General features: G+C 41.3%; 1 protein-coding gene across 1 annotated transcript in view; it reads left to right on the forward strand.

Moving 5' to 3' along the window:
* The window catches only part of LOC141947543 (uncharacterized), a 31,362-nt gene extending 13,853 nt beyond the window's left edge, over positions 1-17,509 (forward strand). Inside the window, exons 7-11 of the mRNA XM_074878712.1 lie at positions 174-383; positions 5,259-5,467; positions 5,996-6,068; positions 10,983-11,100; positions 17,314-17,509. Coding sequence (XP_074734813.1) covers positions 174-383; positions 5,259-5,467; positions 5,996-6,068; positions 10,983-11,100; positions 17,314-17,509 — 806 coding nt within the window. The remainder of the gene's footprint in view (positions 1-173; positions 384-5,258; positions 5,468-5,995; positions 6,069-10,982; positions 11,101-17,313) is intronic.
* The last annotated feature ends 9,481 nt before the right edge of the window (positions 17,510-26,990 follow it).

The following is a 26,990-nucleotide window of genomic DNA, read 5'->3' on the forward strand; positions in this document are numbered from 1 at the left end:
TGCTTTTTGGCTTGAATTAATCATACCTTTTGTATTAAATAATGGGCCAAGAAGACATGGATCCCTGTTCGTGCTCCCACCTCATTCTCACAGGCAGACACCTTCATAGCTATCACTTACTGAGCTTTGCACCTTATTGTGGAATGTATGTATATTTCTGTTTTAGAAAGAAGTGGTGACAGATGACATCTTCTGGGGTTACAACAGGCGCCGCATCCTTGACCGGCTGCGTTTGGATGGCAAGGTGGCCTATGTCACCGGCGGAGGGCAGGGAATTGGAAGAGCCTTTGCTCATGCACTGGGGGAAGCCGGTGCTAAAGTAGCCGTTGTGGATTTGGTCCTTGCAAAGGCAGAAGCAGTGGCGTGTGAGCTCAGCCTCAAAGGTAAGCATGGGACTGACCTGCAGGTCCTGATGTACACTGTCCTGTGATGAGTGCTGTAAGGGACTGATTTCCTTGTTCAAACTCGACCCTTTCTCTGCAGTGCAATTATCTTCCACCCAGCCCTGATGCGGAATAGGTTAGAGCAGAGTATTTTCAAACAGCAAATACATGTCATGGTCACAAAGCTTCTCCTGCCCAGGCTGGATATCAGCATTGTCTCAGCAAACAGTCATTGATATCACATCATCTGTGAGAGTTATTTATCAATATAAACTGAACCAGAGAGGCAAAGTGATCCAAACAAAATTCCTTCCCAAGAGTGCCCAAAGGAAAGACAGCAGTGAGCCATGACTGACAGGGAAAGAGAAGGGCCACCTCTTGCAGATGAGATCTGTATAATCTGCATTGAACAGAGATGGTGTTCCTCAGAGTAAATCCTGCAGCAGCCAAGGCACCTCAAGCTTCACTAAGGATGGATGACAGAAATGGCCTATGAACTCATTAGCACATACCCTCTCCATAGCACCTCTTCCATACCTAATGTCTGGATCATGAGCCAAAACTCCAAAAAAAGGTAGAGGTATTATCAGCTTAAATCTCTCATTGTGTCCCCAAATGGAAGCAAAGTCATTTTTGAAACCCCAAGCTATAGTTCTTTCAAACATGCATGCAAGGTCAGATATAGGAACAAAATACTGATAGACGTAATAACTAAAATCCCAAATAAGAGGTAAAATCCTCTACAAGCCACTTCTAGCAGTAAAAACAGAAAATGTAACATAAAATTGAATTTCCCCCTAGAGTCGTGCTAAACTGCAATTGTAAAGGGGAAAAAGAAAACTGGAAATATAATTTTAATGAGAAAAGAAAGGAAGTGTTACTCATTTTATAATTCCTTTTGCAAGATTACAACTGAGCCTTCTTCAAAGTTCAGTACTTCATTGCCTCTAAAGACAGCTTTACCCAGGAAATTTTCACATTCTCGTTTGGTTTAAGTCAGCAGTACTTGTTTCCACTCTGACTTCAGAAAGGGATTGGGCCACTGGAAACCACATTCCCCAACAAAACCAGGCCCTGCAGATGTATTTCTATCACCCAGTCTCAACCAGCTTCCTGAGGAAGGGGTGAGAAATGGTTTGGTTCTGGTTTTGATACCATCCTGAGTCTCCAGAGACAACATCTTAAATAAAAAGTCTCAGTCTGTATGATCCCAGTTCTAGTAAGCAGGAGACACTTTACCCTGAGTATCAGCGTAATGGTTAAAGCTTTGATTGCTGCTCTGATCCCAAATAATGACCTAGAATAGAAAGTGTCCAGCTCCTATTACAAATTCTTGAGTCATCCAGTCCCTCCTTCCCTGAAGCTTTTCATTTTCTTATGCGCTGAAGCCATATGGTCTTGGCACAAAGTAGCTGTGCCCTACAAGTTAACTTGCCTTTTGGACATTTTTTCACAGTGAGATCCTGCATATCAAGTAGGGCTATTCAGATAGAAATGGGCTACTTGATAGAGCCATGAGACTTTGGATGCCAACAGCCTATTTGAGAGCTAACTTAACTTATCTCCAGGGCATTTTCAGTAGGAGTTTGATCATCCATTCTTCAATGGCTGCCCTACATCTCTGCTCCTTCACCGGTGGGTTGCAAGCCTGGAGGAGGTGGGGGGTGTTACAAAATGCAGTCGGAGAGGTCATGAGGCATAGCAAATATTATTGCAGTCTAAAGTCAAGAAAATCTCGCTTCTCAGTCTTTACACATCTTTATCCTTTAAGGTCAAATATTCTCTATCAACTTGACCAGTGCAGCTCGTCAGGGCACATCTATGCCATCTCATGACAGTTTTTAAGGTTTCAAATTTATTGTCATTCTTTGTTGGAACAAAACCCAAACTCTGTACTGCTTTTGTGAAAGAGAATTCTATCCAAATGCCTGTTTTTGGAAAGGATCTGAAAAGGTCAATTTTTCAATCTCTTTCTCTCCAGAGGTAACTAGAGAGTCTAGCCTCGACCTCAGAAGGTTTCCCTTGAAAACTTTTGTTGAAATCAATATGTTTCCATGAAACATTTGGCTTCAAAGAAGTGATATACTCTGTTGGAAATAAATTTTGACAAAAAGGTTCAGCTAGCTTTACTCTCAAAATATTCACATGAGTAAATTGAAGCAATTGAGTATTAATACATAATTTTCCTGCTATAACAAGCACAAAAGAACTATGATTTTTTTTTTCCCTCTTTGGTTGTGGATCTGTAACACAAAGCTGGAAACACTGTGCCCCAAGTCATTCACACACTGATACTTTTTCAAAACATTTTGCTTAGCTTTCTTAAACTTGCTTTTCTTCTTATACGAAGGAGCCCTTTACTGTCTTTTTGGGATGGTGCCATCATTTCATGATGAGTTTTAAACATCAGAACCTCTGTGATCTCAGTTTTAGCTTTGTTAGACAGCTCGGGTGTATGTCCCTTGGTTACAGGGCTCTTTGTTTTTAGATCCTGCATGAATACCTTTTTCAACAGTTACTAATGGATCCTGACAGAAGAACCAAAAATGATGAAACATAACCAAAAACTCCTAAGGGTTACCTTCCACTACATACCCCTCTGTCTTCAGGGGGAATCACTGCCTGTACCTTAAGGGAAGAATTAGTCTGATGGGATTTTTAAAATGTGCATTTTCACTGTAAACTATGCAAATGCCTTCCCCACAATGTCACTTCTGATCTTCTTGTCTCTATGCAATGTATTACTTCCATTTATACTGAGAGACCAGAGATGAAGCCAGTGGCGGGGGTGGGGGGCGTGTACATGTCCCCTGCAGAAGGGCACCCCGGGCAGATTCAGCACATTGATGTCTCTCCAACACGGAGCCACTGGGCTCCTCTCCTGCCCCTCTCACCACAAAACTGCTTCCATGAGCATCACAAAACTAAACTGAGGACTGCAGAGATGCACTGGCACCGTCATGCATGTAGCAGCACAGTCATGTGTTGGGTTTCTTGCCTCTGGTTGGGACTACAGATTTTAAGCTATTTTTCCATAGTTTATTTTATTCATTATTAATAGATGGTTTGGGGGGAACAATGAAGAGACAGAAAGTGTTTTGTTTCTGTCTCTCAGGGTGCAAGAATATCAGCTGAATTGATTAAGGTCAAGTGTGGGACTCTGGTTTGAAGTGAGAGTGCCTTCACTGCTTCTTCGCTAGACACTCACACATGCCACCTTTTGTCTTGTTTTTATGTACTATCATATAAGATGAAACCATAAATGGGGTGAGAGTTTGAGGGCAGGTGAAGAACCTCATTCTGTTACCATTAGTAACATGCTTGCACCCATTTTGTCTGTAAATTGAATAAGAAAGATTGCAGCAGCTCTCTGTACGTTGCATGTCTTGATAACAATTAAGAGGAGCAATGGGGGCTGTCTGCTATTCTTATTCTTTCAGCATGTTTAGCATAAAACTTGTGAGAAAATAAGAGGTCTTGTTTTGTGGCAGAATGCACATTCATTTTTGTAGGTGGCTGTATTATGGGTCTGCCCTTCTCTCTGCCGTGGAAAGCAAGGGGACCATGGCACAGCTGAATGCCAGAGGGGACATTAGCTCCCATGGCCCGGTGTGGGGAGCACCCCAGACTGGCATCGCCTTGAGGTGTGTACTGTAGCAGGCTCCTGGAGACACTGGAGGTCAAGAGGGGTTTTTCCATCCAAAAGCCTCTTTCCTGAATTTTCTTCAAATATCACTCAGCAGTTATTGCTTTGCCTTGCTTTCATGGAAGCCTCCATCTCAAAGCTTCAGTTTGGGAGAGTTTTCTTTTGTTCTCCTAGGATGGCTTTAAATTTTTTATTAGAATGATCTAAAAGAAGGACCAATGGGGAATAATTTTTCCGTTTAAATAGAAGTAAAAAATCTTGCTTTAACAGCTGTAACTCCTAACCTGTGCACTCTCTGCTTACAGACTGCTGATCTGTGGTCCAACCCCAGCAGCTGCCTCCCTCCTTGCAAGTTAAGACCCATTTCACCACAGCCCTTACTGATGTAGCCTTGCTTGACTTTCAGGATGGTTATAATCCCGTTGGCATCAGGTGCTCAGTAGGGTGGCTTTTTTGTTTAATAATAATGGTATTTAAAGCTGATTTTGATAGTAAATTGAATGAAGCTATTTACAGATCAGCACTGGTGCAAAAGTCAATGCCTGGATTTTTCTAGGACAAAGAAGCACAACTTTTGCATGTTTCAAATTCAGTCAATCTCTTAACTTCCGAATGTTTGCATTATTCTGGTAGTGTAATTTGCAATAAATAAGGCCAGGCATCGTGACTACCATGCCTGTGAACCTGCAGGTATTCCCAGTTAGCTCCCACCTAAAACTGGTTTGGTTTTGTCTGAGGCTCCCAGCTGTCTGGATGCTGCAGTTCATCCAGAGAGCACTTTTTGGACAAATTGGTTTGATTTCTGCAGCACCGTGGGGGGAACTGGCCAAACCCCCATCTACATTTGAGCAAATGAAAGAGTCCTTTTCTGTATCTGGTTCCTGAGCTGTTACCACCCACCCAGGAGCGATGGTGTGTGGAGCTGCTGCCGGCGGGAGGGTGCAGTTGAGGGTTTGGACAGAAGATGGTGCAGTGTTCAAAGCTTCGTCCTGCTGGAGTGGCAGACTCCACTCTCACAACTCGGTTTTCTGTTTGCCTCCAACAAGCAAACCTCACACCAGTTAGCAACTTTATACAATAACAAACCCACATTTTGCTACGGTTTGTGGAGCAATGAATTAAGGTGGCATATATAATATATATATATAAGAATTAATAAGTAATCATAAACCAGATTTTCTTTCTCTATGAATTCCTGTACTGACTTCATCACTCTTATTTTAATGCAGGGATTAAAAGCATTGCCCTCACAGCAGATGTAAGCAAACCCGAAGATGTGCAAAGGATTGTGGATACAATTGTAGCTCGCTGGGGCACAGTTCACATTGCATGCAACAATGCGGGAATCAATATGAACTCTGCAAGTGAAGATACTTCCCTAGAAGAATGGGACAAAACTTTCAATGTTAATTTACGAGGATTATTTTTGTGCTGCCAAGTAAGTGTGAAATGTTGTATTGTTTTGTTTTGCAAATGGGTAATAATTTCCTAAACATTTACTTTACCAAGATTTAATAACACTTTATTACCGATTAACACAATAAAATTATTCCTAGTTTTGGTGGTGTTAAGGAGAGATTTGCTTTATATCAGTTAAAGATTTTGGTCAATATTTTCAAAAGCAGCTGGTAATTACTGGCTGCCCAAAGCCTAGGCATTTAAGAATGGCCATTTTTTTTGGTGGGTGGTTATTTGTTACATCCTGAAAACCAGAAAGCTTGGGGAGGGCCATTCCCAACATTAGTGATTATTTTGAAAAAATATTGCCAAGAGTGAAGAGGGTCTGAAATGGCAATGGCATTTTTCCTGCATCAGCCATTTTTCTATCAATTTTTTATATCAAGTGCTTAAAAAAAATGTGTTAGCACATAAACTCTTCTGAAAAGTGAAGACTAATTTATTATCATGTCATTATTAGCACAATCACAAAAAGGGTCACTGGTCTTTCCTTTAATTTCTGTCACAGGCTGCAGGCCGCATTATGCTGAATCAAGGATATGGGAAGATAATTAACACAGCATCTATGGCAAGTTTAATAGGTGAGTGATGAGAGCTAACAGTTGTGCTTCAGAATCCATATTTTAATTACTACCGATGCTATTTGAATCAATTAAACCTGTATTGGGAAGGAGTAAATCACTGACATTTTGTATTAGAGGAAATGTACTACAAAATTTTTATTGATATCATTTTTCAACATTTATCTGTCCTCTATGTTTTAGAGCACTTATTACTTTTTATAGAAGAGGTGGAGTCACCTTCTCTGACTCTGATGCACTGATGGCATGAGAGAGGTGCTGGAGCAGTCACCAGTAATTTCAGACAAACACGTTTGAGTGCAGGAAGCTGTGCCCCCGTGATGTTTACAAGCCACCTGAAAGCTTTTGCGCTGGTTTTCGCCCCGGTACCCGCGGGTTTTATTTCATTATCGTTGCCAACAGGTGTCTCCACCAACGCTGCTGAATCAGCAGTGTCGTCAAAAGCACCAATAAACCATTGTAACATATGGAATGAAATCCCTACTGCTGAGCTAATCTGGAAGGCAGTTACATGCTGGTGAACTGAGGCCCATGTAACAAAAATTGATCAATTACACAAATTAAGCATAGCCCTTTAGGAATTTATTTTATTGGTCTGGACATCTGTTGCAGTATTGTCCAAATCCAAAAATCAAATGGTGCCTTGGGTTGCCAAGTTAGGCAAGAAAATCTAGTAGCTATAAAAGTACAACTGAAAACCCCTGTATTAATATCATGTCCATCTGCTGAATGTTACATAAATATGCAGTCTTTTTATTTTCCTTGGGAATAACATTTATTTTTACTGTGCCCAGTTTGACATTCTGTGACATTCTGCTCAGTTTATTGCACAGTAACTTTAAATGTTTCTTCAAAAATGCATTTATAATGTTGTTGTTAATCTTTTTTTCAAGTGTCTTTACCAGCTGTTTTACTTATGCTTAAACATAGACACCATTCCACTGCCCCAGCTTTGCAGAGTTACAAAATCTCCCAAAGAAAAATAATTTTGAAAAAAATGTAAAGCTTTAAATTTTAAATGCCCCAGACTTTTGTGCTCTGCTCTGCACAGGGAGGCTCTGGTCTGGGCTTGAGCTGTCACCATCCACATCATCATCACAAAGCAAAATTTACTGGGAAGTATGCTACCCTAGAGAAAGTTATGAATCTCTGGAAATTTGCACCAGCTGGGGGGCTTCTGGTTTGGCATACTGCTCCTGGCCTTGCTCTTGCAGGCCAGAAGTGCTCTCCGCTGCTTAAGGAGAGGCATTTCCCAGCTTCTCCATCAGGTCCTGGCACAGTTCTGATGAGCCGGGAGGTAACGCCATTCCACCACGACATCCATCCCAGCCCCAACTCGGGGCTGCACCTCCTTGGCTGGCATACCAGCTCCACTGAGACCCATGTGGGGATCACCTTTGAGGGTGGTATTGGTCCTGGAGCAGGAAAAAAGCCACTGGAAAGTAACCCTGAGAGCAGCCTGGAAGGGTCACTGCAAGATGCGTTTAAATGTTGTTGAAAGTTAATGCACACTAGGCCAGAAGTGAAGAGATGAAGAGATGTGTTTACCTTCTGAACCTGTTTGAATCTTGGCATTGAAAAAATCTAGTAGTTATAAAACTACGACTGAAAACCACGATGTTCATATCATGTCCATCTGCTGAATGTTAAATAAATATGTTGGTTGGTTGGTTATTTAAGTATGTTGGCCAACTGGCAGAGTATGAAATGTTTCTAGAAATAGTTAGGGGATATTTTTTTTTTTGTTGTTGTAGGTTGAGTCCTTTCTCAGACATACAGGAAAATGAGGAGACACTTAGCAGGATAGGGAGGTTTTTGTTTGTGATTTTTCCAGATACACTGCTCAGAATCAGTTTTAATTAATTGAAAATAAGCTGCATACATTTTGCATATGTGCATTTTGATTCTGGTATTCCACTGGAATTATTCCAGACGTATGCTTCAGCAACAGAGACGAGGCTGCTGCGGCTCTGCGATTTGCACAGGTGTAACTCAGATCTGTAATTTTTACAGTGAATATCTTTAGTGGTAAGTGGTCTGGTCTTCTCTATCTACGTGCACCTCTCATTAACATTACATGGCTGCTTCAAGGTCACGCTGGAAGCCTTATGCACCAAACCAGGTTGCAAACACATAGTGTCAGGTGTTTAAAATGTAATGCAGCTGATGTTGGCAGCATTTCTATCTGCTTTCCTCCCATCTCCTCCATCTGAAACAAGAGTGAGTGTCCTTGCTTCCCAGAAGCTTTACAAATTCAGATTTTTTTGGTGACACTGTTGGAGGCATAGCTTTATTCACAAGCTCTAGTCCTGTTTTGTATGACTTTGGAGGGTTGCAGATTTGCTCTTCTGTCTAGAAGAGACCACCTTAGGTAAGGGAAAAGGAGGCAGTGCGGGGTGCTCAGCTGCAGAAAGCCCACCCAGTGCCAGAGCTCCACAGCGCCCATTGGCTTCTTCTTGAGCTCTTCCAATTGAGAGGGGCCAAGTGTCTCAGGAGGGGGAAATTTCATCTTCTGAATTACCTTCCTTAGATATTCTCATGAAGACAAAAGCATTTATACAGAAGGACTCTTGAAAACCCTGGCTCAACACCCACCCCAAATCAGAAAGCTGATTCTGATAGCTTGCAGCAACTTGCTGCTCTCACCCACGTGCAGTCAGGTGCAGAACTGGTGCCAAAACTCTTATCCTCTTAGCAAACGCCGAATGATTTATCACAACCAGACGTGTTTGGAAAGTTTAGCAAAGAACTGCTTTTGGGAGGTTACAAGGTTAACTACCAAAGTTGTATGTAACTTGGAGCTGATGCATGGCAATTAATCAAGAAATTACGTTCACTTCTTTTCGAGAGCCCTCATGGCATGCTGCGTCTGGGGGGCGACAGGCACACGCACAGGGCAAAGCGGTTCTGCTGGTCGAAATATGGATTATTTCATATTGAGCAAACAATGAGTGCAGAATAAATGCTGGCAGAGGGGATCGCAATATGAAATGCTCTTTGTAGCAAGCAAAAGGCCTCCGAATTCTGAGCAAACCTTCAGTACACGCTGAAAAAAAGAAACACTAATTGTTGCGCCCATTGGGTGTGTGTGCTTTAAATCTATTCACAAACATCTGTGTTAAAGGCAAAGGTCCTTATTCACATGCTCAGTAATTTGCAGTAGGGCTTTTGGCTCTTTCAGAGTTTGGATAACTCAATTTATTATCATCTTCTTTTCAGCCTTTAAACTGACATACTCAAAACCAATAGTTTTAGTCAATAAAAGCAATAGTGTGTGTGTTGGGATACCATGGGTGGTAGTGATCTAGAACTGATGCACCAGTTTAACTTAATAAATTATGATCAATTTAATGCCATCTGCCAGCGCTGTTTATGTGCTTTTATCAAAAGGGGTTTGCCTGCTGTACCTTACACAAATGCAGCGATTCACTTTCTTCCAGAGTTCAGCATTACCTAAACCTGGAGGCTACAATTGCTTGCCTTTGTGATTACCAATATTTAGCACTGATTTTCCTCGCTCTCCCTCCACGAAAGAGTCAGCAGCTCTGTGACGCTCAGTACCGATATGGTGCTAATTATGGATCAGTGCTTTGCACTGGATTTGTTTAATGAAGTCAGAATGGCAGCCAGAAAAGTCCAAGGAGAGACATTTTGTGGGTGTAAATCCCAACAGCTGGACCGACTTGGTTTGACTCCCGTGGGTTTAAAGCACTTTACACCCACTGGGGATTTGTCCTTAAGTAGCTTTCCTGGGAACACTGCAAGTGTGAGAGCTGGTGGAGGGGCAGAGCCACCCGAGCACACAGCACTAACAAGCCTGAACATTGTAATTAGCAAACCGATCATTTTCGCTCTCTGACTGACATGTGACATCTTTGAAACATTTTCAAAAGCTTCAGATTTTGAAAGTGGTGGGTGTTCTGAATTTTTGGGATGCACCTGTGCTCACATCCACACAAACACTGATTAGATAATATGTGTTTGCTTCAGACTATGGATAATTTAAAAATGAAGGAGAATAATTTGTTCCAAGAAGCTATATATAATATAATATGTTATATAAAATCTATTGTGCAATTATATATTATATTATATTATATTATATTATATTATATTATATTAATTATATTATATTATATTATATTATATTATATTATATTATATTATATGATATTATATTATATTATATTATATTACATTATATTATATTACATTATATTATATTACATTATATTATATTATATTATATTATATTATATTATATTATATTATATTAATTATATTATATTATATTATATTATATTATATTATATTATATTATATGATATTATATTATATTATATTATATTACATTATATTATATTACATTATATTATATTACATTATATTATATTATATTATATTATATTATATTATATTATATTATATTATATTATTATATTCTATTACATTGCATTATATCATATTATATCATCATATATTATATCATGATTATTGCTATACTGTATTTTATTAGTGTTACAGTGTAGAAGTATTTTGTATATAAGCATACATATGTGTCTAATATATGAATGTGTATGTGTGTATATGATTATTTATCTTTCCTGGGAGTAGTCAAATTATGTTTAGTACATCGGTTTTGGCTTTGCCCAAAAATGGAACCTTTTAAATTTCTTTTTTTTTTTTTTTCCCTCTATTTTTTTACAGTACCCCAGCTGCTGAGGCAAAAATGTTAGATGGCAAAATACAGATTTACAGTTTTGTATTGTGGGTGGCTAAATTCTTGTTGCTCCCTGCCTAGTATCAGGGAAAATGACAAATAGTTCATCTCAATGCAGGGAATTGTCCATGCAGTGCCTAAGATGTCTTAATTTGTGGAGAATAAATAATTTTCTATTTCTGAATCCCTTCTAGTCCCGCACCCACAGAAGCAGTTGGCATACAACACCTCGAAAGCTGGGGTCGTAAAATTAACACAGACATTAGGAACTGAGTGGATTGACAGAGGAGTAAAAGTCAACTGTATTTCCCCGTAAGTAAAATGTAGTCTCAGTTTGAAAGTACAAAGAGAATGAAATGTTCTAAAAAGCTCAAATGAACAGTATCTCAGCAAATAAAGTTTCTAATTAGCAGGTGGATTGCATCCCTTTTTATGTTGTCTTTTTCTTAACAAAGGTTTAAATACTTAGAACCAAGCCTGCTCTGTTGCTGTGTATACTCAGGGATTTAAGAAGAGGTTTTAGCATTTGATAATAGGTTTTCCAATAATGTGAAGGGTAGTTTTTAGCATTTCTCTTCCAGATGAAATATTTCCTTAGTCTGTCCAAGCCTTCTGCGGTTAAAGAAAAGGCTTTTGACACTTAATAGACAATACTTCTTTCCCCTTTTTACTTAGACAAATATATAGGCACTTTAAAAGCCACATTGTACTGCTGTAATTGAGATACTGTTCAGCTCTGACAGTCATGGGGGGCCAGGTGTAATTTTGTAAATATATATATATATATTTCTTACAAACGATATTTTCCTTTTTTTTAGAGGCTTAAAGCTGTATGTTTTATTTTATGGTATTTATTCACAAAGAAAAGTTTTCTTACCACATACACATTTTCTCTCCCTGTTTCTCACACACATACCCAACACAGTCATTTTATTAAACAATTAACAGTGCATGATAGTGCTAAGCAGAAACCCAAGTGGATAGCGTTAATTGGAAGCGGTCAAATTCTGTAGACCATTGAAGGCAATCAGAGTAAGTAAGAAGGGCAGGATTTTAACCCAGGAGTTAAATTGTAATAATGAAGATATAATGTACATCAAATTAGGAAAAACAAATTACATATTTTAATCCACAAAGTGGTGTAAAAAAAAGAAATCACAGAGCTCAATGGCAAGTGCCTCTATTTTTACTGTCGGTCTGCTCTCCACTTCCTTGTGCCGGCTGTCTTCCTTATGATTATTTATTACTAATTATATCAGTGACTCCAGCCATCGCTCTATGTGATCCACAGATTCTTTAAAGAGCATCTTACTTTGTAATGGGATTTTCCCCATGCCAATGCTAGCAGCTCTGCAATAGTGTTCCCACAACTAGTGCTAGTGAATTTACACTGGCTTTCAGGAGCCAAGGGAGATGAAGGGAATTAGGGAAGCTCAGTAGGACCCGGCAGGAACTCTGTCTGAAAACACATGGGTAAACTTTACCAACAGAGGTGGGATAGTAGTACCACATTCACAGAAATCACGGATAAGGAGGCTCTTAGATGAGGAATTACCCATTTCTAGAGGGTTTACATAAATTTAGAAAATATCTACTGAATGATCAAAACTCATTGTTTTGCATAAGTTGGAAGCATACACTCATATTGAAGAAGTTATATTTCTGGAGGCAGTTGTCAGAGCATGGAGGAAAAATCATCACCCTCTCTTTTTTTACTTTTCAAGCCAAAAGGGGGTTGCATTTTGATCATCCCTACCTGTCTTAAACTCTAGTTCTGACCTCAAAATCCTACAACAGGAAGGATGGGGGGTTCTTTGTGGAGGAATAGCCAGAAAGGGGGCACAGAGGACAAATGTTTTTGCCGTCTTTAAGGTCCCTCGTTCTGGACAGAGCCATTCCCCCCAGTGCAGCTGGGGACCCGGACTGAACGCTCCGGGAGCTGGGCAGCGTTTTCCTCCCAGCAGTTCAAAGCTTTGGCTGAGCCCCTCATGCCAGGGCTGCCCAGGGAGCTCTGGGTAGTGGTTCAGAGGAAGGAGCCTACAGCGCTTCATATAGCTCAGATCCCGCCTCACCACAAACAAAAATCACATATGCTTGAGAGTGAATCAATATTCACATTTACCCTTCTGCCTGTATGAGATGTGAACCTGCATTTCAGTGCAGACTTGGACCCATCCCCAGAACCGTGAACCCACGAGTCTTGTTGTCATGTCTCTTGATGTGACTCACCAAGGCACAGGGGCATCTTCAACCCACCTGAACTTAGTAACTAACACCGGGTAGTAGCCTCAATGCAACAGCACATCTGTCGATGCTGTCAGAATACTTTGCAGGGTTGAAAAAATGTTCCAAATGCATGAGTCTTTCTGAGCATAGATGTCCAACCTAGCATGTTGCCATCCTATAACAAGAGGGGATTTTGAGGAGTGTGAGGAGCACAGAGGTAGATATAGAGCATGATGATACCCAAGATACTCTCTGGATAAGTACAATATGTGTGTCCTTAAATACTTTCCCCCTCCCACTTGCAGCTGCATTAATGCTTTAAGGCACTGTCAGCGTACCTCTGTCTGAAGCTCCAAACACTCCAGTGTGGCCCTAAACATTATTTCACCATGCAAACCTTTTGGCCTTTTTTCGCTCTGCCTATCTGATCACTTTTTATCAACTTAATTTCTTAGTGAGTGCATAAAACTTATGCAGAGCAATGCATAAAAGTTATCAATGCATAAAACGTTATGGCTGACTCCTTGGGATAATTTATTGCATTTATAAAACTGAAGATTCAGGCTTCTCTTGCTGGCCAGGCAAGCCTCATGTCCATGGGGAGAAGGTGGCCAAGACTGCCTGGATGCTTTGGCTGACTTTGCGTGTTGCTCCATGACGCAGCAAGTGTCTCTGTGTATCGTGGGAACTATGCAGAGCCCTTCTGCCACCCTCCAGTGCAATTGCCTCATAGCCTGCTGCACAGCCGATGCAAAATTAAGAAGGTGCTGGTGTCTTCCCAAAAGGAACGTGGACATCAGGCTGCAGAGGGCACCTGGGTGTGAATAGGGACCTTTACAGAGCACTGACCGGTGGGCGATGCCTGGCTGCCCACGCCGTGTTTTAGTCTGTTTCCTGGTCCCTGCATATGTGAAGTGTGTTGGGTGTGATAGAACAGGGGACATGCAGCACTGGAACGCTTCAGTTTTGTAGGCATTGTACTGAATCAATATCTATTTTGGGGGCTAATTGCATCTCTCCTCTTGATTTGCAAGGCATAAAATGACATAATGTGATGACCTTTGGGACTGGCAGCTGGAAGTTGATCTTCAGCTCAACCCACAGCCGCAGCCAGGCCAGCTTGTTGGAGACCCAGTGAAACTCAGCAGTCCCAGAGGACGAACCATGTTCCCCACCTCTGGGCTGCCAGGATTTGGGGTTGGGCTGCGATGGGCAAAGAGGCTTTGTCCCCTGCATGCCTGCTTTGCTCCCCTGGGATGGTACGGAGGCAGCCGTACAGTGCTGTACCAAGATTTTAGCTTGGTGGGTACGAGGAGTCAGAACGCAGGTAGGGCAGGATCATCACAGGTTTTGGGTGTACCCCATCATGGGGGAAGGAGAGGCAGAGCTGGCAGGGGAAGGAGCACCCCAGCATCACCTGAAGGCATCCCAATTAAGCAGCATTACTATCCCCATTAAGCAGCAGTCGTTGCTGGTAAGTATCTTTGGACTTAAATCTTAATTCCGTGGGAGATGTCCCAATTAAGTGGATCTTGTGATTAAACACTTCCTGATTAAGTGAAGTGTACTTAACTCATTCAAATTAATAACTCATCTGAAAGAAATCAAGTTACACACAGATGGAATCTTTTTTTTGCTCTCATTTGGGGATTGAGCGCACGTAACAATTCCAGTTAAGTATCTGGTAAGTGATATTTTTCCTAATGTGTCTCTCAGAGTGGAAATGTTTTAGGCAATTGGGGTTTTTTGTTGTTTTGTTCCCCCCCCCCCCCCCCCCAATGTATCCTAATGTGTATTGTCCTGTGTATCAATAATGAAATATTGATGCTCATATCTAACGTTAAGGAACCAGCAGTTTGATATTGCATTGACATGCAACAGAAAGTACTGATAGGCTCAGCACTGCATACGAGATGAGGTAGGGAATTAATGCATTGGCAGTTGTCTTTGCTGGAACTGGTTAGAAGCCAACTAAAATCTGCCTAAAAGGGTTCGACAACATTAAATTGCCCAACTTGGCACCAAAGCTTTCCCAGAAGATGTGTAGTATCAATGACATGCCTAATATTTATAGTGCCATCAGTATGTGTGTTTGCAACTTTTAAGTTTTGCGCTATATTTTTTTCTCATTTATATAACAAAAATTTGTAATGAAGTTTTGTTACACATCTAAATTTTTGCTACTTGAAGTGAACGTAAAGAAAGGTCCAGCGAGAGGCACAGTGCTGTGATTTACAGGTTGCAGTGATCTGACCAAAGATCATTTTTCTGAACAGATTGAAAAATGTCCTCTTTTTAGCAAAATCTGTTGTGCTGGAGAACTATGTGTTGTATTCCCTAATCTGCATTCCCCTGGGGTTAAAGCATATATGTAAATTAAAAAAATTATAAATTCAGATGGATCTTATTCTGGTCTCTGATAGTGTAAAGCCAGAATGATTATGCTGATGGTTTTGTAAGCACGGTGAGAGGCACGTAAGGGAAAGGAGTCCAATATATTTCATGTCTGCTGCTCAAAGCACATTTCTCTCTGAAGAAAACCAGTTCTCGAGGAGTTTGGGAGAGCGAGGGGGGAGAGTGGGGGGCTGTGCTTGGGGGAAATAAGTAAACGGTCTGCAGTCCTATACTGGAATGTGTTTGATTATATTGCATTGCCAGAGCTTAAGCGAGCTGCATCACTCAGTGTTTCTGAACTGCTCTGGTGTTTATTGACAATTACAATAAAAAATAAAGCCGACATTTAAATCCTGCCCGATTAGTGAAAACAGAAATGTTTGGGGGAAAGTCTGTATTAGTTCCACTTCGTAACAGAGTAAATAGCAGATTTCAGCCTTCATTTAAAACAAAAGGTAAATCTCATACCCAGAATCCAGTGTGTCTTAAAAAATTATTTCCTTGGAAGTATAAATTGGGATGCCGATGAAGTTTCAGAACAAAATGGGTATTTTTATACTTTGTTCATTTCATATTTATCACTAGCTTGTTTGCTAATTTTCATTTGCAAGAGGCAATTCTTCCAGCTAACTGGCTGCCTCAATGGGCCACTGATTTCTTTGAAGTGACAGTCTGTAAATATGCATAAAAAAGAGATGCAATTAGCGTGTGTGTGGTTCAGTGCAGCCTGATTTCATTGGCAAGTTTACCCACAGTGTTGATAAGCTACATTATCTAGAAAATTGGCCGCTGAAAAACAGCACCTCTGATTGCCAGCAAAGGTTCCAGATAACAGGGTGCTGAAGAGAAATATAATTGAGGTTGAATATGTTAACCAAGGTGTCACATGCTCCTTAGAAGCGCTAATTTATCAGCATGTTGGAATTTTTATTAACATTTGGAATGCATTTCTACCACACTAATGAAGTGGAATTGGCAGTTCAGGTTTTAGTTATTGTCATTTCTGAGAAGTTAAATGTAATTTCTCGTTAGACACAGTTATGTAAATATATTTGTTCAGGGGCTGAAAAAATTATACATTTTGCAAAATACAAATATGTTGTTAAGGAGGAGTATGACAAATCAGTCGCAGTTAAAGTCATAAAAGCCAGCCAAATGTTCGCCCTGCATTGTGCTTTCTGGAGCATCACTCATTTCTAGGGCACCTGAAGAAAATGAACTTAGCAGTGTTTTAATAAATGGTGTAGTCCCTCATTAATGTAAAAATGGCAAGACAGGTAAATGCGGTGTGATTTGTTGGGATATTGGTTTAAGGGGAATCGCCCTGAGCATGCTGTGCTTATCTTTGCTTCTCCTTTTTTTTTGTGGAGTCTGGTGCCCAGAAGGGCACTGGCTTTTGTTTCTCCCGTTTTTTGACATATGGGAAGTTGGGCTGTTTTCAGTTTCTGGGCTGTACACAAACACGCTGTGTGACATTATGCTGCAAAGAGATGAGAAGAGAAATTGGTAGAAGGATGACAGTTCCCAAGAGCTGTGACAGACCCAGTTCAAGGTGCTTTCAGTTCCAATGCTGTGCTTGTTTTCTATCATAAAAAAGGAAACTGGTGATTACGAGTAATCTACAAGTGAGGGGGTACTGCTATTAGCTAAGAAGACAGTATGTGTGCACTCACTTTAAAGAAAACCTCTAAGCCTGCCCGTCGGCAGTGAAAGGCAGTAGGATAGAAGTGCTACACAAGTTTGCATCATGACTTTCAGCAGAGGCAGAGCAGGTCCGACGTGGGCATCTCCTTTGTGCTATTCCACAGTTTTCTTTCCAAATGAACACCTCGAAAACCTATCAGTGCTGCCTTTCCTTCTGGGGAAAACCCGGTCCTAAACTCTTGGTGCGTGTGCTCTTTGCAGGGGCATCGTTGACACGCCGCTCATCCGCTCCAAGGACCTGCGGCCGCTGGTGCGGCGCTGGCTGGGGGACATCCCCGCCGGGAGGCTGGCTCGGGCGACCGACCTGCAGGCTGCCGTCGTCTATCTGGCCTCTGAAGCCTCGGATTACATGACGGGTCATAATCTGGTCATTGAGGGCGGCCAGAGCCTGTGGTGAGGGGCATCCTCCAGCCTCCCCTCTCAGGGGATAGGTCACTTTGGAAAGTGCATATTAGAGTTTAGCTTAGTCTCAGTTTTGGCCCGTGCAGCTAAGTGGTCAGCTAATATGAAATTATTGTTTTCTTCTTTTGGGTGTTGCTTTGGAGACTCATATAACGCAAATAAAGAAAAAAAAATATTTAATTTTCAACATTTTCATGTTTTTTCACTATACATTCAGATTTCTGTTAAATTAGTATTTAATCATATAAAGGCACATTTACTGCAGTGAGATTTGGCAATTATTTAGTTTAACAGGGGGCATTTTAAAAGCAATCAATATTAGCTGGTCTGTGTAGTATATTGTTCTTAGGCTTTTTTTGTATTCAAGTTGTTCCAGTGACATCTGTGAGTGGTGAAAAACAGTTGGATGTAGTGTTAAAAAAAATAAATTAGTTCATTGCATTTGAACCTGAATGTTGCCATTTTATATTTACTGGTGTTCTTAGATTTTGACAGTGTTTTTATACAAACACCCACGTAAATGCCCCTGAAAGAAAAGTACTGCACTTAATAGAGAATCATGGTTGGTAATTATAATGGCTCTAATCCAAAGCCCATTGAGGTAAGTGGGGACTGCTCATATTCTTTAAGTTAAATGCATGTGTAAGTGTTGATACAACTGGGTCTTTGTTTTCCTTGATAGGCAGATGTAAGCAAAGGTTGTCTTCCAATTTTTTTTTTCTCCCGTAAAATTCGGAAGACAACTCTCCAGTGTAAATCAGGGCCAGCTCAAATGATATCAATACAATTCTGTTGGCTAAAGAGCTCATTTCAGCAATAGTGCTGGGTTCATTATTTATAGGCAATAAAACGTGGCACAATAACACCACCATTTTGATAACGCTCTGAATTTATACAGACTTCCATCCGGAGGGCCTTTAAGCATAACCTAAGGAGAATTTACGGGAAGGAATTCACTTGCAAATCCTCATGTCATTTGTTTTGCATTTGGCAGCTCTTTGTTACCATAACATAAATAATTGTGGATGAATGTCATTACTTTGATTAAGTGCTACAAGTCCATACATTGGCTAGCCATTATTGTGGTGAATTGCTATAATGGCTTCAGACTTGACATTCACCGCCACGTTGTAAGGTATGCATCTCACTGACGTACTATCATCGTTATCATGGATAAAGTGCAAGAAGATACTTGTCTTCATTAAATTTTCTATTAGACCATTGATAATTAATACATATCTCATGTTTCATCTCAAGTCGTTTTTCTGGGGAGTGTTGCTGTTAAGCGACTTAGGGCTAGAGCTTTTTGGCTTGAAATCCCTGCCTTGTGTGCATGATCTAATTTATTGACAATGCTCTGCAAACTCACAGGCTTAAGGAGAGCTCAATTTTGGATAAATCTTCAAGAAAAACAATTAAGGATTTAAACGTTTTATTATTTTTCTGGGCTCACAAAACCTTTTCTCTCCTAGCTCCCACACTTGCATCATTTTGTGTCATGCTCTGGAGGCCTTGGTGGAGTTCTCACATCCCTCTGGCTGGCTTTTTACCCAGAGGTTAATGTACAAACATTGGTGAACTCATCAGGAGCTCTTCCAAGGGATCCTAGAGGGGCTTGTATACTATCGCTTGGACTGCTGGTGAACAGTTTGTTGCAGATCCTACCTAAAGTGTAAAAAACCAAACTTTAGCTAATTTGAAACATGAACGGCAGTTGGCACTGGAACTGTAACCAATGTTCTCACTTTCTCAGTAGAAAGACAAAGGGCTGAACAGGCTGCTGAGGCTGAACTCCCTTTCCCTGTCTGGAGATGGTTGCAGGTTAGCACCAAAAGGCACTGGCAGGGTGTTCCAGGAAGCTGAAGTTCATTGTCCTGGTGCCGGGTGTTTTTGGAAAGAAGATTTTCAGCCAGCAAGGGTTGTGCTGTGACTTTCACAAGTTTAAGATTAACTTTAAAAACAAAACCCAGACAGAAAAAAACCTCCCAGACTTAAAAAAAAAATAAAAATATCAAAATGATCTCTTAAACTAAGCAGCCTCCAGTGTTTGGACTAGAGCTTGTCTCGCTCTGATCTGTTTGCCCCCAGGCTCTGCCTTTGACGGGCTGAGCGGGCAGAGCAGAGAGGAGTGAGTTCACCTGCACGGGCTGATGTGGGACTTGGACCCTGTCTGGAGACACGGCTGTGAGCCCACATGGACCCCGGCTCTCTTGTTGGCCCAGAGAGGCTGGTGGCAGAGGCTGTCTCACCCTGGGGGATACAGGAGGGGCTCAAGACTATGCAGCCCAAGGCAGTATGGCACCTGGGGAGAAGTCCCTGGGGTGATGGCAAACACCCTTGTAGCACTTTTGGCCTGAATGACATCCTTGCTTTGGCCAAAGAAAGGAATCCTGGAGGAGAGCAGGTGTCAGGAGGAAAATGCTGCTCTTGTCTTCTCTTAAGGATAGACTTTCACCTCTCTCCTCCACACGCCTGTACCCAGGGCTTCATCCACTCAGGGGCTCCAGCAATGGCGTTGTGGCTCTTCATGGTCTCCCCTGTAATTTCTGGAGAAAAAGACTCATTTCCACTCAAAGGCAGGGCTGACCATGCAATGGTGCTTCTGTCTGATAGGCTCGAACTTCCCGTTTGGGTTGGGGTCTGTGTTTTGGTGCGTGGGGGCTGCTCCCTGGGCATGGGGCTCCCCGCCGGGTGCAGGATCCCACCCTGCCTTCTGCAGAGATGCCACAGTCGCGGGGTCTCTTCTGGCAGCACAGCCTGAAAGCAAGTGGAAGCGGCGATTTTCCCTTATAAGGAAAAAGCAAAGCTCAAGAGGGGTGGAAGGAAAGTCTTTTCCTCTTCTTAGCACAGAAGACCTGAGGAAGATTTAAAAAAACAAAAAACAAAAAACAACATTTTGAAAAAAAGCGCCTTTTTGGGGAATGAGGGTGAAGCTGCGAAATGGCAGCATCTGTGTTCAGTGAGGTTGTTCAGGGCAGCGTCGGGCGGTGGAGGTGCGGAACGGTGCGGAGCGGTGCGGAGCGGCCGCGGGCGGAGGCGCCGTTCCCGGCGGTACCTCTAGGAGGAAACCTCAACCTGTGTTGTGTCTGCGGGAGCTGGGCTTCCCGGCTCGGCTGTTCAACTTTTATATTGTAGCTAAGTTAGTACTTTTGATATCTCTAAGTTTTTTTTTTTTTTTTTTTTTTTTTTTAAACATTTATGTAGAACACCACATAATTGCAGAAAAGATAATAGTCACATACCCTAGGGCTTGGTGTACACTTATGTTAAAAGTACAGCTTTTATTGGCAACTAAAGTAATAACCTTTCCATGTCAAATTGCTTTAAATTAAACTTAAAAAAAAAATGCTGGCTGATACCCACACTTAGTAATTGTCAAACATTAGCATAATGTGGAATACTAAAGCTGCCTAAATCTTGGGTTTAAAAATAATTATTTACTTAGGTAAATTCTCTATTCAAAAGCATAATATTAGATTTTTTTTAAACGCAGTCTCCTCGATATATATGTTAAAATGCAGACCTAAGCTTGACATGGAAGTGGGACTAAATGTTATTGGGGCCTCTGAGAGAAAAAGGGGGATTTTATACCTTTAGCTCATCCATCCATCATTGGTCACCCTGAAAGAAATGTGTTAAGGTGACACCTCCGAAGGCATAGGTGCTGTGGGTGACATCTGGTGACCAAGACCAGTGACCTGGAATACCTGCTGGTTGCACCCCACGCTGCGGCCCTGGAGCGCACACATAATGTCTCTCCTGCTGGAGGACGTCTGGGAGATGGGTGGGTATGTGAAGCCAAGGGCCACGGCTCGGTAAAGTGTTTCATACAGGTGCATTTTACTTATCTCTTTCAGCACACAACTGGAGCAAATGCGATGGGGACCATTCAAATTTCCAGTATGAAGCAGGAGAGGAAACTGTGCACTGCGAGATGTGGCTCTCGGGGCTCCTTGCTGCATGTGGAGGAAACTGGACCTACCAGGTGTGTGAGGACACAAGTCCTCATGGGTTTCTACTTTTTGGGAGGCCCAGGCTCTGATGTGTCCTGCTGAGGACTTTCATCCCTCTACTAGGGCTTCCCTGTGGAGTCCACCACAGCACTGTGAGTCTACCAGTTCTTCCTCAGAAACACACTAATGTTTTGCTGGAAGGAAGTTCAGCAAAACCCCTTTTGGAACATTTTCTAAAAGAAATTATCTGTTTCCTTAGGGCAAAAGGTTTTGTAGCGAATTCCTGCACCTTTGGCTAGCAAGGTAGACAGGGATTGACTTTCCCACTCCTTTAGGGATCAAGAAGCTCTGGGAGGCTCTTGCTGCCTTTCCGGCCAGCTGATGGAGGACCAGGAGGGAGTAGCACCAGGAGGGAGTAGCACCTGTGAACAAGAGGTTTATGATCTTCAAGAGAGACAATTAAAAGTTTTTTGCGAGGGGACATGTAAGGAGCTGAGGACTGAAACTTGGATAACTTTCCCAGCCTTGCCTAATACCATATGTGTTTTACACTGTGATTATAAATCTGATTATATATTAATTTCCACACTGTTTTAATTCTTTAAAGCAGAGAAGGAAAATACATGCTCTCACTTAGAGAACCCCAATGCAATCTTGCAGCATATGCCTTCTCACCAGAACAGGTTGAAATTATTCAAAATTCTCAAATCACAGTGAGTGTTTGCTGCTAGATTTTCACCTACCCGGTGTCTTTTCTCCATTTGGTACCTCTTTCCTCTTTCTCTAGAGCTCTCCCTTCCCCACCTGTCCTATCTGACCTCTTTCCCCAGCTCTGCTGCCAGTTCTGCTGCTGTCACCCCATCGCACCAAGTCAAACGGAGGAGAGTGGCGAGGGACCAAGGTATGTTGACAGTACACACAGGTTACCCAGAAATACCGCTCAATACCAAGGCCTGGATTTAGCTTTCATTTGCTTTCACCCCAAATGACTCCATCACAATCCATGAAGCTTCTGGTGCCAGGACTTTATCAGTGGTAGCAAACGCAGGAAGACTCTTGTTCATGGGTGAGTAGAAGTAGCTCCCACCTCAGTCCCTTCTCATTTGAATACGTGAATATGTTCTTGAATCCAGGGGGTGGCCTGAAAATGTATTCAGGCATAAGGAAGGCTGTAGTTCCAATTCTCCTTTTGTTAAAGTCCTTCCCAAACTGGGACTCAATGAGAACTAATTCAGCCCTTGCTGACTTGGGTGTGGGGACAATGTGCCTTCCCCTGGAAGATGTCCTTTGGGACACAACCCCACACTGCAGCTGCAAGTGCTTTCTGCCATGCTTTATTTGCTCCCCTTTCACCAGCATAGCATGCTGTGTACAGACGCAGTTTGTGTCTTTAGGAAGCCTCATCAATTCACAAGATGCATATTTTTTTGCTTGACAGTTTGTAACAGCTTCTTAAATGTGTAAACTAACATTTTCAGATTTGTATTAAAATACCGAGAAATAGATTTATGTTTCCATAGGCTACTTCCTATGTCCAGACAGACTACTGACACTACCTTACATGTACAGTTGTTGCATAAACGATATGTTAATGCTTGAGAGAAGCCATTCATTTGAAACTGTTCAGAATGATTAAAGGCTTTAATTACAGTCCTGATTAAAACAAGGCTTTTGGTAAATCACAAAATGGCAAGCACTATCCTATTCCATTACAAGCTTCTCTTGATGACAGTGTGGTTTGTCTCTTGCTTCTCTTATTGTCATATCACTCATCCAATTCTGATGTTCAAATCGCACATAGGAAATGGTAACAGGCTTTACTTCAATGCTTACCTGTGAATAAAGTGTTGGGAGTGTTGATTTGCTTTTGATATGCTACACAGTGCCTATGCTGTAATAGATGAATCAGTTGTGGGACTAGGTTCACTACCATATATTACTTTTTTTTCCAGATCTCAGGTAGATGTACTCACCATCTTGCATGAAACCATGTTAATGCTCTTCGACAGGACTTCTCAGGGCAGTGCGATCGTCTGGGAGATCAGTTTTCTCCCCTTTTGCAGGGGACTGTTGCCTCTGGTGGCAGAAATGTTGGTTATATTTAGAGCCTCCAAGCAGCACCACGCAGAACACAAGCTTCAATGAACTTCAGCATCTTTCTGTCCAAGCATTTCACATGCTCCTTAATCTTCTACATAAGTTTTTTTCTTTATTTCTAATTTTAAACAGATCTTTTACTGCAGAAATTTTGGGAAGTCTCTTCTGAGTGATAGAAGTGGCTTGAGTGGGTCGCAAATGCTAGGGAGTCGTCCTCCCTCCTTCTCTCCTCTGGTACTTTCTGGAGTTAGTCGAGTGGTCCCGAATGAAGAAGCAAATCTTCTCTCTTCCGAAGCTCCTCATAAATGTGCTTGCAGTTAATATGAGTCCTTTTATATTCTCTCCCTTCAAATTCTTTGGATTAAAACAAATACCGTCTGGTTCTTTTAGCTCTTTTGATTATATATTCAGAACTATTGTGTATCCTGGAAAATGAGTTCTTTTCAGTTTTCACTTTTCTTGACAACAAGCTGAAAAATTTCCCCAAATGAAAATTTTCTGCAAAAGTCTTGGTTTGTTCCAAGACCCATTTTTCAAATAAGTAACGTTTTGATGAAAAAATGCCAACCTGTTCTACTTAACAACTGTTCGTAGAACTGACGAGAGAAAAACAAGGAATTGGAGAAAAAAATTACCGAGTCTTTTATGTAGAGTTAATCTTTGAATATTCCTGTTGTTTCAGTAACAGACAAGATGTTGGTACAAGTAGATGAATATTTAAACATTAGCATTGACACTGACTTATCTTTTCGATAACATATTGATTGCATTCTTTCTATAGAGATTATTATGGACTTCCCATAGAGTCAGTGAGCATCTTAATGAAGTCACAGGCTGGATGTTTATGTAGGCATTACCTTAGAGGTTAGTTATACAATCTACGCACCAAATAAGCCCCCACAAATGCACCTCAAGTGTAAAATCGGTCCATGTTTCTGCCTTTTTATCACTGCTAGCATGTCTGATTAGGTAGAAAGGTTGGTGTTGTGATGTAGCCTTAGCTTACTACCTGTTATTAATTGCATTTAAAATGACCAATAGCTTTTCTCTTTACCAAAGCATCTGGAAGCTGGTTTAGGCTGTCCTTCCTACAGAAATGGATGTTTTTCGGGTGTTAAAATCACGCCTGAGAAATTAGAAACTCTACAGCCCTTCCAATGGACACCTGTAAATCTGTGTCCATGCTTTTGCGAAGTCTCTGAAGGGTGCTGTGCTCACAAGGGTGTCCCAGCACGCCCAGGGGACCACGGCCGGGGAGCTGGCTGCTGCCCCTGACACCAGGGGAGAGGATGACGGCCAGGCAGCTGTCACTGCTACAGAATTTAATGGCGTTAAAAGTACGCCACTTGGATTAATACAGTATCTGTGTTATGTTAGTGACACTAAATGAATTTTGCAGTGGATGGAGATGTATGGAAAGAGAGGTTTTAAAATGAAAAACATATTTAGTGCAGTAGAATATATGCTTGTGTCTTTCAAGAGAACTTTTTTAAAAAAATGAACAGTACTAGGAAGGAAAAACATAAGTATATAATAAATTATGACTCAGAGCAAAACTCTCATTGACTTTAAGAGGAAGGCAGGATTTAATTTTCACTGTAGTTATTAAGAAATGCCTCTCATTGATGTGAAGATGGGAGGAGGAGAACACTGATCTGTGGGAGAGTGAACAGTTGTTAATGCCATTAAGATTTAAACTGGATAGTAGGTTTGGAGTCATTCTTATAAATAGTTGCTTTTTTCAAGTCTTGCAAAGTCATACAAGTGCTCAAAGATCCTGAAAATCTCCAAAGAATAATTTGTCATCCTCACAGTTCTCAGCCTACAGCTCTCTCTGCACAGCTGGATGAAGAAGTGTGTCATACAGGCAAGAGGACTTCTTCCAAAAGGTGTTCAGGGCAGTAGCAGTTTGGGGTTGTTGAATCTATTTTTGCATGAAAGGTGCTCCCCTCTAGGTTGGAGGTGTCAGTTCTTGGTGGGGTAGGCCCCACAAGTGCTCTGGGGAACAAGTGAGTGGGTTTTCTGAAGCTAGGTAGTGTGGACTTCCTTGGAATGCAGAACTGTCTCCTTGTGGATATCTTGTGCTGAACACCATTACAAAGTGATATTGGAAACCACCTATTCCCCAGGGCATTGGTGTGCTTCTCTGAGCATCAGCATGGGCAATAGGAGAGACTTTATGTCATGGGATTGCTCTAAATATAGTTGGCCAAGTTGTCTTTCTTGGCTGGGTTCCATATAGACTTTTTAAAGTTTCAATCCATGTAGGTTTACCCCTAATTTGAGCTCCAGCCTTGAATGAACCCTAGATTTGCAGTCAAACTGGAGATGTATGATACAATTTTTGATAATACAAGGACCTGAAATTTGGACAGTGCCAGAATAAATGCATATATTGATCCAGGGTTGTTTTAAATTAAACTGGGTTCGCTTAAAATATTCATGAACTGGAAAGGGTCAGTTAAAAGCTTCAAGCTGTGAGATTTATAATAGGCTTATCAAAGCAGATGCGTTTTGCATCATTTCTAACTTTTGACTGGTGAGAAGTTTAGATTTTTTTATAAATACATATACATTTTCTCTAGCAAATGTGTGTGTATATTTATATATATATAATTTTTTTTCAAATACATCCCCATATGCACCCTCACTCTCAGAACATTTTGCTTTTACTCTCCCTGCGTTTCAGTAACTTGCCTCAGCTGTGCGCCGTGTTGCCTTCCAAATGCAATGCATCATAAATTCATGATGGTTTGCCAAGCAAAAGAGGGCATTGAGCTTCCTTATGAAGAGAATATTTTTGCAAACTGGACCTCATCTATATCCCAGTGGAATTTTATGATGCTTCCATTTTACTACCGTACAGAACTTTTAGGGAGTTATAGATCAGACATCAAAACCAGTAATTAAAGTCCAACTTACTCGTCTTCAATATCTGTCTATCCTTTTCATTAGGGAGCAGAGACATACCTATCCTCTCCTATAACAGTCAGATCCAAACAGTCAGTTTAATGACCAGCCATCAGTGCTTCTGCTTCTCAGATTTCCAAACCTTCTTGGTTGGAGGATATTTCTTGTACTGTTGTGTGTGCCATTAGGTGTACATCATGTCAGTCCCGTATACATAGCTGGGTATTCGAAAACATTTGCACATATACAATTAAGTGCAAAAAGCAGTTTCCAGGTGAACAGCTTGGTTTTGTGCTTGGAGCCTGGATGACAGCAGTGGACGTGGACATTGAAACTGCGCTGGTACGTACCCGTTTACTCAGAGTAGTCACAAGGGACTGGGAAATTCTGAAATGTCTAAAGTAAGCCTGGTCTCTTTTAAGCATGTAATTTTTTGTTCAAGCATATTTTGAAAGCTCACAGAGTGAAATAAACCTAAAGGGGCCTGTCCGTAGCACTGAGAATCAAGCCCAGTTT

The sequence above is a fragment of the Strix uralensis genome, chromosome 10, assembly GCF_047716275.1.
Source record: "Strix uralensis isolate ZFMK-TIS-50842 chromosome 10, bStrUra1, whole genome shotgun sequence".
NCBI lineage: Eukaryota > Metazoa > Chordata > Aves > Strigiformes > Strigidae > Strix > Strix uralensis.